General features: G+C 37.2%; 1 protein-coding gene across 1 annotated transcript; it reads left to right on the forward strand.

Annotated features, from left to right (window-relative positions):
* Positions 1-374: 374 nt before the first annotated feature.
* LOC117405805 (solute carrier family 15 member 1-like) lies at positions 375-15,886 on the forward strand. Its single transcript, XM_059030395.1, is given in 16 exon segments — positions 375-447; positions 449-477; positions 698-797; positions 1,664-1,754; positions 2,176-2,259; positions 2,529-2,611; positions 4,116-4,202; positions 4,401-4,490; positions 8,065-8,109; positions 8,197-8,229; positions 12,602-12,645; positions 13,326-13,436; positions 13,532-13,637; positions 14,050-14,199; positions 14,325-14,432; positions 15,051-15,886. Coding segments are annotated over 16 exon segments (1,422 nt in total). The 5' UTR covers positions 375-390; the 3' UTR covers positions 15,255-15,886.
* Positions 15,887-16,949: the final 1,063 nt, after the last annotated feature.

Genomic DNA, 16,949 nt, shown 5'->3' on the forward strand with positions numbered 1-16,949 from the left:
ATCCTTGGAGCTATTGTTGCTGACTCATGGCTTGGGAAGTTTAAGTGAGTATTTGCTTTCATACCCACAGACTAAAACTTAAGGATGAAAAGTTATATGGATGTGATATGGCTTCCTCATGCTTTGAAGTTATTTATTTAAAATGTGAACCCAGTGTAATTATCACTGACACCAAGGTCTCATATCCACTGAGTTCCTGGAATATCCTTAGCAGGGGATTTGTATGTTACTGACATCAATTATTGTAATATTTAAGCAGTTGAAATGTATCAAAAGATTATGCTAGGTCCAAGATAACTACTGCAATAACACAGCTAAATCTGATATTTAATACTATTTTGATTTTCCACAGAACCATCATCTACCTGTCCATAGTCTACACAGTGGGTCATGGTGACCATGGCAATCAGTACCATTCATGACTTGACAGACACTGACAGGGATGGAACGAACCCCCAACAACTTAACTTTACATATGTAAGTTCAGCTCTTGCATGTGCCCTGTACTATAGTAACATAGCAGCTAACATGTACTCCACTGCTCTTGAAATGTGACCACAGTGTTTATAGAGGGTTCAAACACTTGTTTTTCACATACCACCACATCATGATCACATTTTATGATGTACACAAGTACACTGATATCTTACAAAGTCCTTCTTAATTCTGCTGGATAATGTTGACTGTTCTGTTTCAGTGTCCTGTCAATGCTTGGTTTGATCCTGATTGCTCTGGGTACTGGGGGAATTAAACCTTGTGTGACTGCCTTCGGTGGGGACCAGTTTGAGGACCACCAGGTCAGAATTAACAATTTGAATACACCACTCCTGTTTTATTGGCTAAAAGGAATCAGTTTAACCTGGTATAAATCATATGTTTTTCATAGCAGGTCTGCATTAGTATGTAGATGCATATAATATACAGTAGGAAAATTAGTATAATTACTATGACAGAACCTATTTACTTACTGGAGTGACACATTTACTACCATATTATACTTGTTATAAGAGGTATTTCTTCATGGGGTACAGTCAAGGTGCCCTCTTGTTTACTGTTGTTGCATGGGGACGTCATCCCCTTTCCAAATACGAGTGTTCCTCTTTAAACACCTGCAAGGCGCCCTTTATTGATGCTGTCTGAGCATCCCCCAATCACTCACAGGAAACTAGGAAACTCTTCTGTTTGCCTGAGAGTTCCCATGCTCAGTTTACTTTATGACTGCACTTCACCTAACAACACTCCATTCAGGCAGCCTCTCTTCAAGTGTAGATAGCCAAAATAAGTTATGCCAATGGCAACAGGAAGTGTGTGTATTATGGTCTTGGGTGTGTTATAATAGTCTTTTGAATGCTACAATGAAAATGATAAAGCTTCACAGTGTCAAACAGAAATGCCTGTGAGATGGTACGTTTTTAGTTTAATATGTCATTGTGTAATTTCTCCAATTGTGAACAAAAAGTTACTTTAAAGAATTAGCTGTTATCTAACTCAGGAAGGCCGGAAGAAAATATGCAGGATTTGCAAAGGTACTAGTTTTATCTGTGTGCTTGTCTCACACTGTTTCAAACCACTGACCTGCTTAAAATGTTTTCTTTTATTAACCATGATTAATTGGTAACACCCAAACTTAAATTACTCTGCCATTGTTCTTTTTTTTCTGTAGGAAAAACAAAGAAGCACCTTCTTTTCCATCTTTTACCTGTCTGTTAATGCTGGGGGTCTTCTCTCCACTGTAATCACCCCAATCCTCCGAGGTAAGAGCAGACTAGTCAGTCCTAATAAGCTGTTCCACATGCAGTATCACAGTGGTATAAACCAACATAAAAGGTGAATTAAACGATAACTACAGGACATATCATGTGCACAAGGAGGTACATTTCACGACCACTATAAAATATGTCTTACAAGTCTATTGTGTTGGCATTACAGGTAATGCTGTAGTCTTGTAGTTCTACAGAAGGATCCTCTTTTTCATAGATAAAAATAGATATTGTCACCATAAAGTGAAGATATTAAAGGTGTTTATAATTTTTGTTTTATAAAAAAAAACATAGATAAGAAAATCTTAATAATGGTGTTTAGTAATGTTTTTCTTAGCAGGGTATGTCTTTTCCATGGAAGAATTTTAGCTACTTTTATTGCTGTTATCGAACTGAACATTTCTTTATATTACAGGACAAGAGTGTGGCATCCACACACAGCAAAAATGCTACCCACTGGCCTTTGGAGTTCCAGCCGCATTGATGGTTGTTTCTCTGAGTATGTGTTTTTTTTTATATCAAGGAATTAGCTGGCTGTGTTTCTTGACCAGTGCAACCACAACAAAATGATTGTGGGGCAACTGACAAGGACTCCTCACACTTCCTACTAATTTCCTGCCAATTTTCCTTGAAACCTTACACAACCCTGGTTCGTAAGGGCTCCAGAGCACCTCACAGCATTTATGAAGGCCCTAGGCCACCTCATAAAGATGTTTCCAAGGTCATGACTTCCACCAGAATGAAATAGTGTTTTGTTTTTTATTACAGTTGTGTTCATTGCTGGAAGTAGCATGTACAAGAAGGTATCCCCTCAGGGCAACATAATGCTTCAGGTTTGCAAATGCATTGGGGTAAGGAAAGATATCATTCATTGTATTTTAGAAAATAAATCAGCAACATATACTTGACATATATTGACTAATATCAATAGCTGCACTATATTAAGTGTAGCTATTGATATTGCCACAGTAAATTAAATGACAACATGTTAACTGCATATATAGAAAAAGTTACTTGTTCAGAAAACCAATAACATTGGTTTATTTTAATTGTATACTGAGCATCAAAAGAAACTTATCACTATTATGACACATTTATTTTTGGAAAAAATAAGGTATATAAATGATGGACATTGAAGAAATGTTTTTGGTTTCTTTTTAATCATCCTTAATCACCTAATTAGTGAGACAGTTGATTGGACGTTGATCGGAGTGATTTCAGCTGTTGAATTGCAAGCTTGAATAAAATTAATTTAAGAAAATCACAGAAAAATACCAATATGCCACTTCTGTCAAGAGAGCAGCGTCTTTGTGCAATCGGCATGTTGGAGGCTGGACTGGGTCAGTGTACTGTGGCTCGCCGTCTTGGATGTTCACAGCCAGCAATTTCAAACCTGGCGAGACGGTATAACCAGACACACTCTGTCAACGACAGGCCACGAACTGGGAGACCAAGAGTCACAACACCTGCACTGCACACTGCACAGTGATATGTTGACCAAGTCCTAAGCCCTCACTTGGTGCCCTTCTTGCAAGCCCATCCTAATGTGACAACATTCCAGCAAGGCGACGTACTTCCACATGTTGCTCGTGTCACGACAGCTTTCTTGCAGAATGTGAACATGAGAGTCATGCCATGGATGCCTTATTCCACAGACCTGAGCCCAATTGAACATTTGTGGGATGAACATGGGCGACGTGTGGCTTCTAAGGCTCGGAGACCACTGAACAGGCAGATGCTTATCCAGGCACTACAAGAGGGGGTTGATCCAACAAGACATCCGAAACTTGGTGCAAAGCATGCGTCGCAGATGTACTGCTTGTATTGCTTCCAACAGTGGCCACACACAGTACTAGCCTGTGACTTTCACAGTATCACCCGTCCCCCCATAACTTCAGACAGTAAAATATAAATTGTTGGTCAGCACAATAAAAAGTCACTGCACCTGCTCTGAGACAGAGTTTGTCATTTTTCGATCACATCTAGTGCATTTTATCCAAATATGAGTGATAAGTTTCTTTTGATGCTCAGTATATTTATTTATACTCGTTGGCCTGACCTCTTCGACCTCTCTCTCTCTCTCTCTCCCTCTCTCTGTCTCTCTGTCTGTCTGTCTGTCTGTCTGTCTGTCTGTCTGTCTGTCTGTCTGTCTGTCTCTGTCTCTCTCTCTCTGTTTAAAATTACTATCTCAACATTTAAACTCAAATGTAGACAGACATTTTTTAAAAGTAGAATAAACTGCCTGTGAGAATCTTAATATTGCACTATAGGCAGCGAATGTCGTTTTCTTTTGTAATGTGTGAACTTTGCTATCAAAGATAATGCTTATTTTCGTATTCTTTTTGATGCAAACAGTTTGCCCTGAATAACAGATTTAAACACAGAAGCGATCAGTACCCAAAGAGACAACACTGGATGGACTGGGCCTCTGATAAGTATGATGTATGTTCCCCTTGTTTGTGCTGTATTTGTTTTTAAAGCACCATACAAAAGAAAACTACATGAGGAAATGGCTAAAACTAATAGTTCAGATGAGATGTTTGACTGCATTTGTTGTTTTGTATATTTGTTATTGTTCTATACATATCATTTTGTCTGTACTGTGTATACCATCAAAAATAATATACTCTCCCTCTCTAGAAACGTCTTGTTGCTCAAATCAAAATGGTCTTGAGAGTCCTGTTCCTGTATTTACCATTCCCTATGTTTTGGACACTTTTTGATCAGCAGGTACTGTTATATTTAAAGAAAATGCACATTAGTCATAACTGATGGTAATTTCATGGTTATTAATATTAATGTCTTGTTACATAGTAATTGCATGGTAAATTCACAACCGCATACCTAAATACAGTGCAATTAAAGGACTGCCTAAAACTTACACGTTATGTTAAACTGTTACCAACACCAACCGACCAACCTTTGTTAGCATTGCTTTTGTTTAAGTTTTCAAAAATCACTTTTGTGGTACTATGTAGTCTCTAGTTTCTGTCTCATTTTACATCAATCAGACTTGGTTTACTAATATGATTAGTATACTAACAGGGTTAGACTCGAGGGTGAACGCAGGTGAACGCTGTCCACTCACTATTTTTCAATGGTGGACACCGTTCACCCACTTTTTTTTGGGGGGGGGGGGGGGGGGGGTGAGTACAATTTTTCATTACGATTTTTTTTTAACAATAATCAATGAATAAAATATAAAATACTATATGAAATGAACCCCCCACCATAAATAACTTCAAGTAGCAAGAAATATTGGTGTGTCCTCGTCCCTGTATTATTAATTGTGTTCTCTTGAGAACTGAATATTATATTTGGGAGGATTTTGTTTTTGGCATATTGTGTTCTGTATTCTGTCAAAGGATAACAGTATTATTAGTGGGGCTTGCGAAGCAAGAGTCCCCACTTTAAATCTTCGACATACTTCTTCTTCTTCTTTGGCACGCTACTCCTCTTACACCGTTTAAGCTAGAAACGCCGTTCAAACTTTAAAACGTGTAGACCGGTCTGGAATAGTGTGCTTGTATACAACTTTTTGATATCTTTATACTTTTTAAACTATTAAGCTTTTTGTCCTTTTGTTGTCCATCTTCATTCACTTTAGGGACTTTTTTCAACATTCTAAAGCTCCCCATTGTTTAAAAACTCCCAGACTTCCAACATTCTATTTACTGTAAACGATGTAACTTTTGACACAAATCAGCTACTTTGACCACTTTCCTAACAAGTAAGACAAAAAGTTAGAGTATGTAATCTTCCTCTACTCTGCTATTCAAATCTGAAATCAAAACAGAAATAACATTTACCAGTCAAGAGGTACAGCTGTTTTAGTAACTGCATCAACTAAATTTTCTCAAACTTTTTATAAACAACTGAAATTTTGACCACTTTCTCAACAAGCTAGACAAAAAGTTATAGGGTATGACATCTTCCTCTACTTCTCTGTTATTCAAATATGAAATCAAAACAGGAATGGCATCTACCAATCAAGGTACAGCTGTTTTAGTAACCGCATCAACTTCTTTCAGTAGGCTACTTCCCACTGTTAAATTAACTGTCTTAAAACTTTGAGAAATTTCAAATTATAGCACATTCTAAGCATGAGACAATTAGTAAACATTGTGACTTTTGACAGTATTCAATTCAATTTCCCAATAAAGCAAGCCCCACAACTTTACCTGTAAAGTTACCATTTAGTTTGTTTTACTCTTGTGTCCACACTGCTTTTAACATTATGTAGTAGTAGAATTACCTCTGCTCTCACTTTACAGTTAACTTGTATGACATACCAAACCAAACAGTATGTAAAATAATAGATTTTTTTTTTAAACGTTTAAACAGTTGCATAGTAATCATTATTGTTCAGATTGTTCCATGTTGGTGTATTGGATCAGATACAGACGTGCTCAAATTTGTTGGTACCCCTCCACAAAAAACGAAGAATGCACAGTTTTCTCTGAAATAACTTGAAACTGACAAAAGTAATTGGCATCCACCATTGTTTATTCCATATTTAATAGAAATCAGACTTTGCTTTTGATTTTTTATTCAACATAATATTGTAAATAAGAAAACAAATGAAAATGGCATGGACAAAAATGATGGGACCGCTAACCTAATATTTTGTTGCACAACCTTTAGAGGCAATCACTGCAATCAAACGTTTTCTGTAGCTCTCAATGAGACTTCTGCACCTGTTAACAGGTAGTTTGGCCTACTCTTCCTGAGCAAACTGCTCCAGCTGTCTCAGGTTTGATGGGTGCCTTCTCCAGACTGCAAGTTTCAGCTCTTTCCATAGATGTTCGATAGGATTCAGATCAGGACTCATAGAAGGCCACTTCAGAATAGTCCAATGTTTTGTTCTTATCCATTCTTGGGTGCTTTTAGCTGTGTGTTTTGGGTCATTATCCTGTTGGAGGACCCATGACCTGCGACTGAGACAGAGCTTTCTGACACTGGGCAGTACGTTTCACTCCAGAATGCCTTGATAGTCTTGAGATTTCATTGTGCCCTGCACAGATTCAAGGCACCCTGTGCCAGGCGCAGCAAAGCAGCCCCAAAACATAACCGAGCCTCCTCCATGTTTCACTGTAGGTATGGTGTTCTTTTCTTTGAAAGCTTCATTTTTTCGTCTGTGAACATAGAGCTGATGTGACTTGCCAAAAAGCTCCAGTTTTGACTCATCTGTCCAAAGGACATTCTCCCAGAAGGATTGTGGCTTGTCAATATGCATTTTAGCAAATTCCAGTCTGGCTTTTTTATGTTTTTCTTTCAAAAGTGGAGTCCTCCTGGGTCTTCTTCCATGGAGCCCACTTTCGCTCAAAAAGCAACGGATGGTGCGATCAGAAACTGACGTACCTTCACCTTGGAGTTCAGCTTGTATCTCTTTGGCAGTTATCCTTGGTTCTTTTTCTACCATTAGCACTATCCTTCTGTTCAATCTGGGGTCGATTTTCCTCTTGCGGCCGCGCCCAGGGAGGTTGGCTACAGTTCCATGGACCTTAAACTTCTTAATAATATTTGCAACTGCTGTCACAGGAACATCAAGCTGCTTGGAGATGGTCTTGTAGCCTTTACCTTTACCATGCTTGTCTATTATTTTCTTTCTGATCTCCTCAGACAACTCTCTCCTTTGCTTTCTCTGGTCCATGTTCAGTGTGGTGCACACAATGATACCAAACAGCACAGTGACTAGTTTTCTCCATTTAAATAGGCTGAATGACTGATTACAAGATTGGAGACATGTGTGATACTAATTAAAGAAACTAATTAGTTGGAAATATATAATCCAATTATTTATTATCTTTTCTAAGGGGTACCAACAAATGTGTCCAGGCCATTTTAGAATATCTTTGTGGAATAAGCAATAATTCATCTATTTTCACAGCTTCTTTGCTTTATTCTATGACATACCAAAGGCATGCAAGTTTACATGATAAAATAGCTTTTAATTTCATCACTTTTCAGGAGGAATGAAGCATTATTTCAATGAGCTGTAAGGGTACCAACAAATTTGAGCATGTCTGTATAGCTTGCATTTTTAAAATTGATTAATTTTGTTGACTTTGTTAATCCGGCCCTGTTTACATGGGATCAGATGGGTAGAGAAATAGTTAATCTGCCCTAAGTAGAGTTGTAAATTTGATTAACAAAATAGGGCTTTGTCACCTGGATCAGTTGGTCCTTGGGATGCGTATTCTGCTTTGTACTTTACAGCCCACTCACTATTTTCTGTAGGAGTCTAACCCTGCATACTAATGAATCAACAGTACAAAATCTAACACGACTTTTGTATTTGTAGGGTTCAAGATGGACTTTACAAGCCACCACTATGGATGGAAATTTTGTAAGTTGTACCTAACCTGCAGGTGCAATTTAAAACATGTTATCAGAATATTGATCTATAAATATATATATGATCTTTTCTTCTCAGGGCCCTGTACGGATTCAGCCAGACCAAATGCAGGTAGGCATTTGCCAGTATTTATTACACTAAGCTCTGTGTATTTTTGTATTTTATGTTTGACGTTCAGCTTTTCTTTACAGACTGCAAACCCGATCCTGATCATTATATTGGTACCTATTGTAAATGGAGTTGTATATCCGTTGATTGAGAAGTGCAAGCTGAACTTCACGTGAGTGCAATCTGAACTTGACAAAATAACGTCTGCTCAGCCAATTGGACAATGTGTCCTACCCATGTTAACATTCCCCTGGGTTTGTTAACACCAAGCTACACAAATCTAGGACATGTCATTATATCTACACACATTCTGGTCAGCATGCCTACTCATCAGGTTCAGTATTAAATATATATTAATGTTAATCCCTGTTAAGCAGCACTAATGGACACCCATAATAAAGGGAGCCAGGACATTGATGTAATAAATCATTTGCCATCTTATTTTAGTTGGATCTTTGAGAAAGAATAGTGGAAAGAATGCACTTTAATGGGTTAAATAAACCTCCATGGTCCGGATTGGAGGCAAAGGGGAAGACAGTGTTTTTGTATAAAGCCTTTCAAATTGGCCTTTGAGGTCTAATACAAATATACAGTATTTCTATTTATGTGTGTTGTTGATTATTATTATTATTATTTATTTCTTAGCTGACGCCCTTATCCAGGGCGACTTACAATTGTTACAAGATATCACACATTATTTTTTACATACAATTACCCATTTATACAGTTGGGTTTTTACGACCCTCCGGTCAAGAGTCCAGAGCCCTAACCACTACTCCACACTGCTACCCTGATGCACCTTCCACCTGCTCAGCAAATTGAAGGGCTCTGCATCTCTAAAAAGGATTACACTGATGAAAGCAGCAGCCAAAATGATGAATCAGATTCTTGACTTTTTGTGTGTTTTTAAACATAAAAAACAGCAACAAACCACCTTGTTTGTCTGTGTTTGTTCCAGACCATTGAGAAAAATGACAGTCGGGATGCTGCTTGCTGCTTTGGCTTTTCTAGTAGCTGCTTTGGTGCAAATCAAAATTGATGTGAGTACAATACCTCATACAGACCATTTTGAACACTGCGGTTTACTGAAATAATCACAAGTACATGCAGTAATACATTCTACAATAATAATACTACAACGCTGCATAACAATAGTTTTTTTTTTTTTTATCAGTGTTACAGCTGATTAAATGATCCCATTAACCTTAATTCTAGTGCTCTTCCATTAGCTATGAAGGAATCACATTTGCAGTTTTGAAAGAAGCACATACATAGCAAATATGTATTTGTAGTATTTTCAGCTATATCTTGAACTTTAACAAACAAGCCTATGGATAAACACATCTCTCAGTTTGCATGCCTTATTTCAGACACTCTTACAGTATATGTTGTCATTTTCAATGCGTGATTATATACTCGGCAATACGCTGAACCCTAAAACTTACCTTAAATGTACTTGCAATCCCTAAAGACACCATTTAATGTTATCATAAAGATTCTTCCTTGGCACGTGTGTTTATTTTGTTCAAACGCTTTGTTTTCTAGGGAACTCTGCCCAAATTCCCATCAGCTGGTACATGTCAAATGAAAGTCCTCAATTTAGGTGATGCTACTGTTCATGTGAACATATCAGGAGTACATTTTTCAGCAGACTCTTTTAAGGTAAATCATGAAAATTAACAACAATAAAAAAAAAAACATTCAAATATATTATCTGAAAATGCCTCTTATTTTGTATGAATTATTTATAATAAAAGGGATATAAGTAACACTATTGTCCCCTTTTCTGTGTGGTAAACCCATTGTTGTCATGTATAGAAAAATATTGTCATTTTAGAAACAGGTAATGATTTCTGGGAGCAGGAATGCTAAACTTTTACTCCCTTGTGTGTGCTTGTTGGGTACCCAGTCTGACATAACATGGGGAACCTGACTGCAAAACAAACACAAAAATATATTAACTGTCTCCACAAGAGGGAGTCTGGGTCTCTCTTGAGCTTTTGCTCATGGCTGAAGCAGATGATTATACAATTAAACAGCATCTCGGTACAGGTAATCTTAACAAATATGTTCTTGTTGTTGTTTAGATACACTTTGTATAACATTTTCTATTTCAGCTTTTCATAATGTGATTGCATCACTGGGTTCTCCACATAGGTCTTTTTGAGTTCATTGCCAATACCATAGCTTTGAATTTAAACATGTAAAAATCAAGATTACTGCATGTATTAGGAAAATACAACCAGAAGCTTTTGGGTTTGTCACAGTCTAAGCAGTTAACGGTTGGTGAGCGCAGACACATGACTGGTGCTGAATATTTATTTATGTATGTATGTATGTATGTATGTATGTATGTATGTATGTATGTATGTATGTATGTATGTATGTATGTATGTATTTTAATTTGGACACATTTTTGTATTCAGTTGCCAAATGTTGTTTACCCTTTTTTCAGCTACATTGACAATGGTGGTAGGAGATTTTCTGCTCAATGAATTAAAAACATCTCTTCTTAAACCTTCACTTTCAGGCCACCACCTACAAAGATTTCTCATCTGAAGGTGCTGGCAATTTCATTGTATCCTATGGAAACAATAATACCAACTCAGTCGCTGTATTTAACAGCGCTACTCGACACACTCTTTTAGTGAAGAATGTCCCTTCAATTCAATCCTTGTTGGTAAGTACAGTATAAAACAATTTGTTCATTTAAGCCTGTGATTCTTATGAGTGATATGATGTTCTCTGATTTGACCCAAGTGTGATTATGTTTAAAAATCTATTGCAGGAAAACAGACTACACTGTAAACTGAACATAAGTAATAAGTATGTTCTGAACAGTACAGTGTCCTGTAACACATTTACATCATCTGTACTTATTAATAAAATAAAGTCACATATTTAAGTTAGTGTTTTATGGCTTGTGGAAGGGCAGCCATGCGGTCAAGGCTGGTCAACCCAAGCAAAGGCTAGCTTGGTGCAGGACAGAGAGCATAGCCTGCTGCTGCCATCCCTTTGTTTAAAGTAACTCTCTGTCTTGAACAAAGCACTTGGTTCCTCTTATATACCATGTGGCCAGGGCTATTTGACAAATCAATCAATCAATTAGCACCTGGGCACATTCCACACATGGATTTGGCAGGGATGGGATTTTAACCTCATCCCTGCCAAACTTACATTGATAATATATCAAACTTTATTTACCAAAATTACCACATGCCTGCTTTTGGCTTCTTGAACTTCAGTTTTGTGAATGTCAGACTTTATTTTGTTCATAACAATATAGTATAAACATCTTTAAATAGCAACTAGGTTGAAGCGTTGTAAGCAGAGCCTCACTGTATTAGTAAAGTATAAATTAGTAAAATATGTTAAAGTAGTAGTCACTAATATTATTTATATTTAAGTTCTTAAAAAAGCTTTATCAGTGATTTTGTCAGAGCTTGTGGGACAGGGTGGGGGTATTCACTGACACGGGAGACAGATTTTATTTGCAAACACCGCACAGATGCCCAGATTTATTTATTTTCTTTTTTAAAATTTATTTTAGCCCGCAGAGGGCGCTGTTGTCCGTGGTCTGTATACTGCCGACAGTAAAACAGGACCACGGGGTTACCAACACAGGTATACCATTCCGTGCACCTACAAGTGCTCAAAAATAATAAGGAAAACAGAAGATCGAAAGAAAAAGGGAAAATAAAACACAGTAATAAAACTACAAACAAAAGTGCTGCTTATGCAGTGCCCCCACTGCCGCTAAGCCGGTCAGCACGGGTCTCCGTCCTACACTTAGTTGTTCCTATACACTGGGGTTGGCCAAGGTTCCCCATATATCTACACACGTCCCCTCGGGTACGTATTTATTTATATTACTTTGTGAAATTAGTTTTTACGGAAGGCTGTCCCCTCACCCGGGCTCGCCTGCTCCTTGTTTCACTCTGGCCTCTTCGGCCAGTGACACTGTATTTCCCCGAACACGGCCACCCGAGTGCACAACCAAGCCAGTTCTTATGGGCCGAGCAGTCTCCCAAGGCCCGCCCCTCAGCCACTCAGAGAGAGGGAAAGCGCACACACCCTCTTCCCCACCTCTCCGTGTCATCGCCATGACCAACAGGCGGATCCCACGAGACTGCTGCCCTCTACCTGCAGTAATATGGATGTGCCAGATAGTCAGTTCAGATCTCCCCTGTTACAGCTTGTCATAGGTATTTTCCGTCCATTCTATTCATTTTGGATCTGGGATCGGGCATAGTGCACATAAACAACTGCAATGATGAGCACAGTTTGTTTTGAACATACTTTATTCAGGTGTTAAAATATAGATTTTTAAAAAACCATTGAAACTTTTCATATACGGAACCTGTATTTTTTTCAGCTTAATGATACTAAACAAAAGCCAGAAGGGAATAACGCCATCAGGTATGTATACATTTTCAGTTAGTACAGTTAGTCAAAGAAATGAAACCACAAAGAATATGAATGCCAGTGAGCTGGAAAATATGTAGGATAAAAATGCAGACCAGCAGAAGTGTATTCTGATAATTGAGGTGAAAAATCTGTGTTTAACACCTTGAGTGGACCGTTTTATCACAAAGACTCACAGTCACAGCACATCCTACCATCGAATGATTGATCTTTTTTTAAAAACCACGGAACAACTACTCCTATATATTCATACCAATAAGAAAGCTGTATTTTACTCAATAGAGCAGTAATACAGTGCATATTTTTAAACTTAAACATATTTACTGTCATCATTATAGAGCAACTTGATTGGGTCTAAAAAGAAAAAAACACAATAATCTTAACTAATATGTTCTTGTTGTTGCTTCCATTTGCTAAATGTCATTAAGATTTACCAAGTGGAACACATGTGGTATCTCTTAGTCACAGGGGTGAGTGTTGCAGGGGGGCAGGTTTAATTGTTACACTCTGGTGTTGCAGCTGGACATAGAGAGAAGACATGTTTGAGGTGCTTTAAACTTTTGGCTTTTAACGAAGATCTGATGGCTGAAATACAAAGTGCATCTAAACAAGTTAAGATAACTGTGGTATCCTCTCTTTGTTTGTTTGTTTGTTTTTTGGTTTTGCCTTTATAGATTTGTAAATGCCCTGAAGAACATAACACTTCTAATCAAGGCAGGGTCCAAAGAACCTGGGCATGTTCTGCCTTTCACAAGTTCAGGTTACGTGCTACTGCCAGAAGGAGAGTGAGTGTTAATAATTTCAAATGAATAAAGTCATTTTTTCAAAATACTTTTTTTAGTTCTTCTTTGTGATGTTTGTATATATTTCTATTTTAAAGGAGTGAATTCGTCTTCAGTTACAACGACATATTAGAAAGAACCTGCAAAGTTTCAAAATCTTTTGGATTTGGCAGCTACTACACTGTTGTCATACAGAATTTAAATGTAAGAGTTTTTTTTTTTTTTATATAGCTTATAAAATCATGATATACTGTAGCTAAATTCAACTTCTACTGGTAACAGTTTGCATTATTTCAATTAACTTACCAGTACCAAAATAAAAGTGTTCCATTAAGCCCAAAACGAAATATCACCTTCAGTTTAAAATGCCAAGATTGTTGATATTGTTAACCACCCCCACTGAAAAAGCAGAGTTGAATAAGTTTAAAACCTGCCATCCCCATTTACTGTTAATACGTCTGATGAAGTTAGGAACCTCCTACTTCTATAAAGAATGTTCAGAGTTAAATGTAAATTGAATACATTTAAACAATCATATGTAAAAAGACTAATTTGATTGGTTTCATTATCCTTATTTTTTAAAACAAAAATACATTTGAATCTCTCCATTCTGTAGTGTGAAAGGCAGCAGGTAGCCACCCTTACGTACATTGAAGACATCCAACCCAACACAATTCACATGGCCTGGCAGATTCCGCAGTACTTCCTGATGACAGTTGGTGAAGTGGTCTTCTCAGTCACTGGGCTGGAGTTTTCTTACTCACAGGTTGGTGGTACAACCAGATACCATTCCAGCAATGTGAAGAGGCAGCCGTGTGTCTAAAAACTCCATACACCGGCACTTAAGCTTGAATCCAAATATTTAATAACAGCATTTTTTTTTCATTGCAGGCACCTTCCAATATGAAATCGGTTCTCCAGGCTGGCTGGCTGTTGACAGTTGCTGTTGGTAACATCATTGTGCTGATCATGGTAGGAGTGGCACAGCTCCCTGATCAGGTGTGTGCACATTAGGAAGACGATGTAAAATCCATGTTATTAAAATATTTTATACTGAGGGGGTCTCCAAGCAGGCAGGAATAAAACAATAGAAAAAGATTGTGACAAGCTTTCTGGGGGCCAGCTTCCTGTTTCGCAAAATGAGGAGTGGACAGCCCAAGCCCATGCTGAGCCGTTTACCTCACCACATACATATTCATACTCCCTCCAAGCCAAACCAATGAGACAGGATGGGACCTTGTACTGTTTAAGATTATTTTAGAGACTGATTGTCGTAATCACACCAAACAGCCAAATAATGGGTTTTTACACTGCATTATTTACCACGTGTCTTACTCTGCTTTGCCATTGTTTTCATGATTGCCTTTACCTTAACATGGTCTCACTATGCCTTATAACACTTTTCTTGGCTTTTACCTTGGTACTGAATTGTGCAGTATATGTTTTTGAAGGCCAGTTATCTTTTCAGTTTAAATACTTAAAACCATTTATTAGGTTTTGCTTGAATGTGATAATTACTTAGAACATAGTCATATGAGAAAGATCATTTATCAATGCAAATGTGTTCTTTTATTTATTTTGTTCACTGTGATATTGTTTCTTTCTTATCGCACACAGTGGGCTGAGTATGTCTTGTTTTCTGCTTTGCTGGTTGCGGTTTCCATCGTTTTTTCAATCATGGCCTATTTCTACACCTACGTGGACCCAGCAGAGATTGAAGCTCAGTTTGATGAAGAGGACAAAAATAAGGATGAACACGAAATGAGTACAATTCCTGTTTATGACAATGAAGCACATTTCCCTGAGCAGAGCAAGATGTAAAACCCCAACCGTGTTTAAGAACACACACATTGAGTGTTAAGACAATTTACTCCTCAATTTTATTTAACAAATTGCATAACTGTGAGATTACATTATTTTAAATGCTTTAATAAGTACAGTCTAGTTTGTCAACCTAGAATGGTACATATTCAATGTACCCTTTTCTGGAACAAGTATTCAAGTGAGAGGTAAATCTGGTAAAAGAGGCCAGGCCTCAACCCTTGCTGACTGAAAGGGAAGGTGGGCAGCCCTTAAAGTTTTTGCATAAGCTGATTAACCATGTTATCTAAACCAAGTAAGACATAATGTTTCTTTATGTTGTGGCTGTTTTGTCAAGTGTGAGCTTTGAGCCATCATGTCAACATGTACCACATTACCAGTGGAGGTTGAGTCATGTTGTCACTTTTGTTTTCTGAAAATCTAGTACAGGGTCTGTCTCACCAAAGAGGGCTCGTGCTCTCTGGTTTAGTAGTACCCATACTTTAAATTTCTGAACATCCAACTGCTAATGTTTGCATTCCGTAAAATCTATTCCACACCTGTCTTAGAGAAATTACACCATGGCTCAATGTTATTTTCCTCTACACCTTTCTTACCTCTTTGAAACAAACATGACATTACCAAATACATATTGCTCCACTTATTACATGAATTTGAATATTTAATGTAATTTCCCAAAATGTTTCATTAGAATTGGACCTGAGAAAATGTTCTCGAAACATAGAAAAACTTGAGCCTGACAGGAAACTGTATTTCAATTGCACACTGTACAACAGTATTGCTTTCACTCTCTTTGTTTATAGAAATGTTGAAACAATTTCAACATTTTTTTATTTTTTATTTCAAAACCACTATTTCATTATAGATGTTGTTTCCTCTGTTTTGTTTTATCTACAGTACCATACTGTTGCCACATGGAACAATGTATAAGCAAAACAAAAGAATGTTTGTTACATTGAAATATGCCATTTATCATGAACATTTTTATAATTTTTCTTTTTAAATTAAGATTTATAATCATTACAAACAATTAGTGTATACACTGGTGACTACTAAGGTGGGTATAACATTTGAAACGTAACCAGCCTGTCTACAGTCATCAGTGCATTACCTCATTTTGGGGGGTAAAAAAATGAAGGTTACAGTATTTGGGTCACCACTGCACTTGTAAGACAGATGTTCTGTATTCCTAGATAAGCAGATAACTGCTGTGGTACCCTAGATCATTAAAATCTACCATACATGTTGGATGGTATTATTCAACGTTGAATATTAAACATGATTTTAAAATGCAGCTGTACAATCAGCTGTACACTGATTCGGATCAGCAGAATGCATTTTATACTACATTCATTCTGTCTGGTAAATCATTTAAAATTGAACCTGTGTTCAAATCCATTGTAACAAAGGCACTGCTTTTTTAAAATAATATAAATCTTCAGTTGTTCAGACCAAATCCTGGGATAAAATTAGATGTGAATTGATTCTACATAAGATATTTCCCTTCCCTTTCTTAATCTATATTGTTCCCATACAGTATTGAACTAATGAAAATGCATGTGGGGCATTGGACATTCAGGCACCTGGAGGCATGTCCAGGTTAACACAACAGTAAGTAAATGTAAGTGCAATAAATGTTAACACGTGAAAGATCAAATTCAAAAAAGCATAATATAAAAAAATGATTGTGCTTAA

The sequence above is a fragment of the Acipenser ruthenus genome, chromosome 9 (assembly GCF_902713425.1).
Source record: "Acipenser ruthenus chromosome 9, fAciRut3.2 maternal haplotype, whole genome shotgun sequence".
Taxonomy (NCBI): Eukaryota; Metazoa; Chordata; class Actinopteri; order Acipenseriformes; family Acipenseridae; genus Acipenser; species Acipenser ruthenus.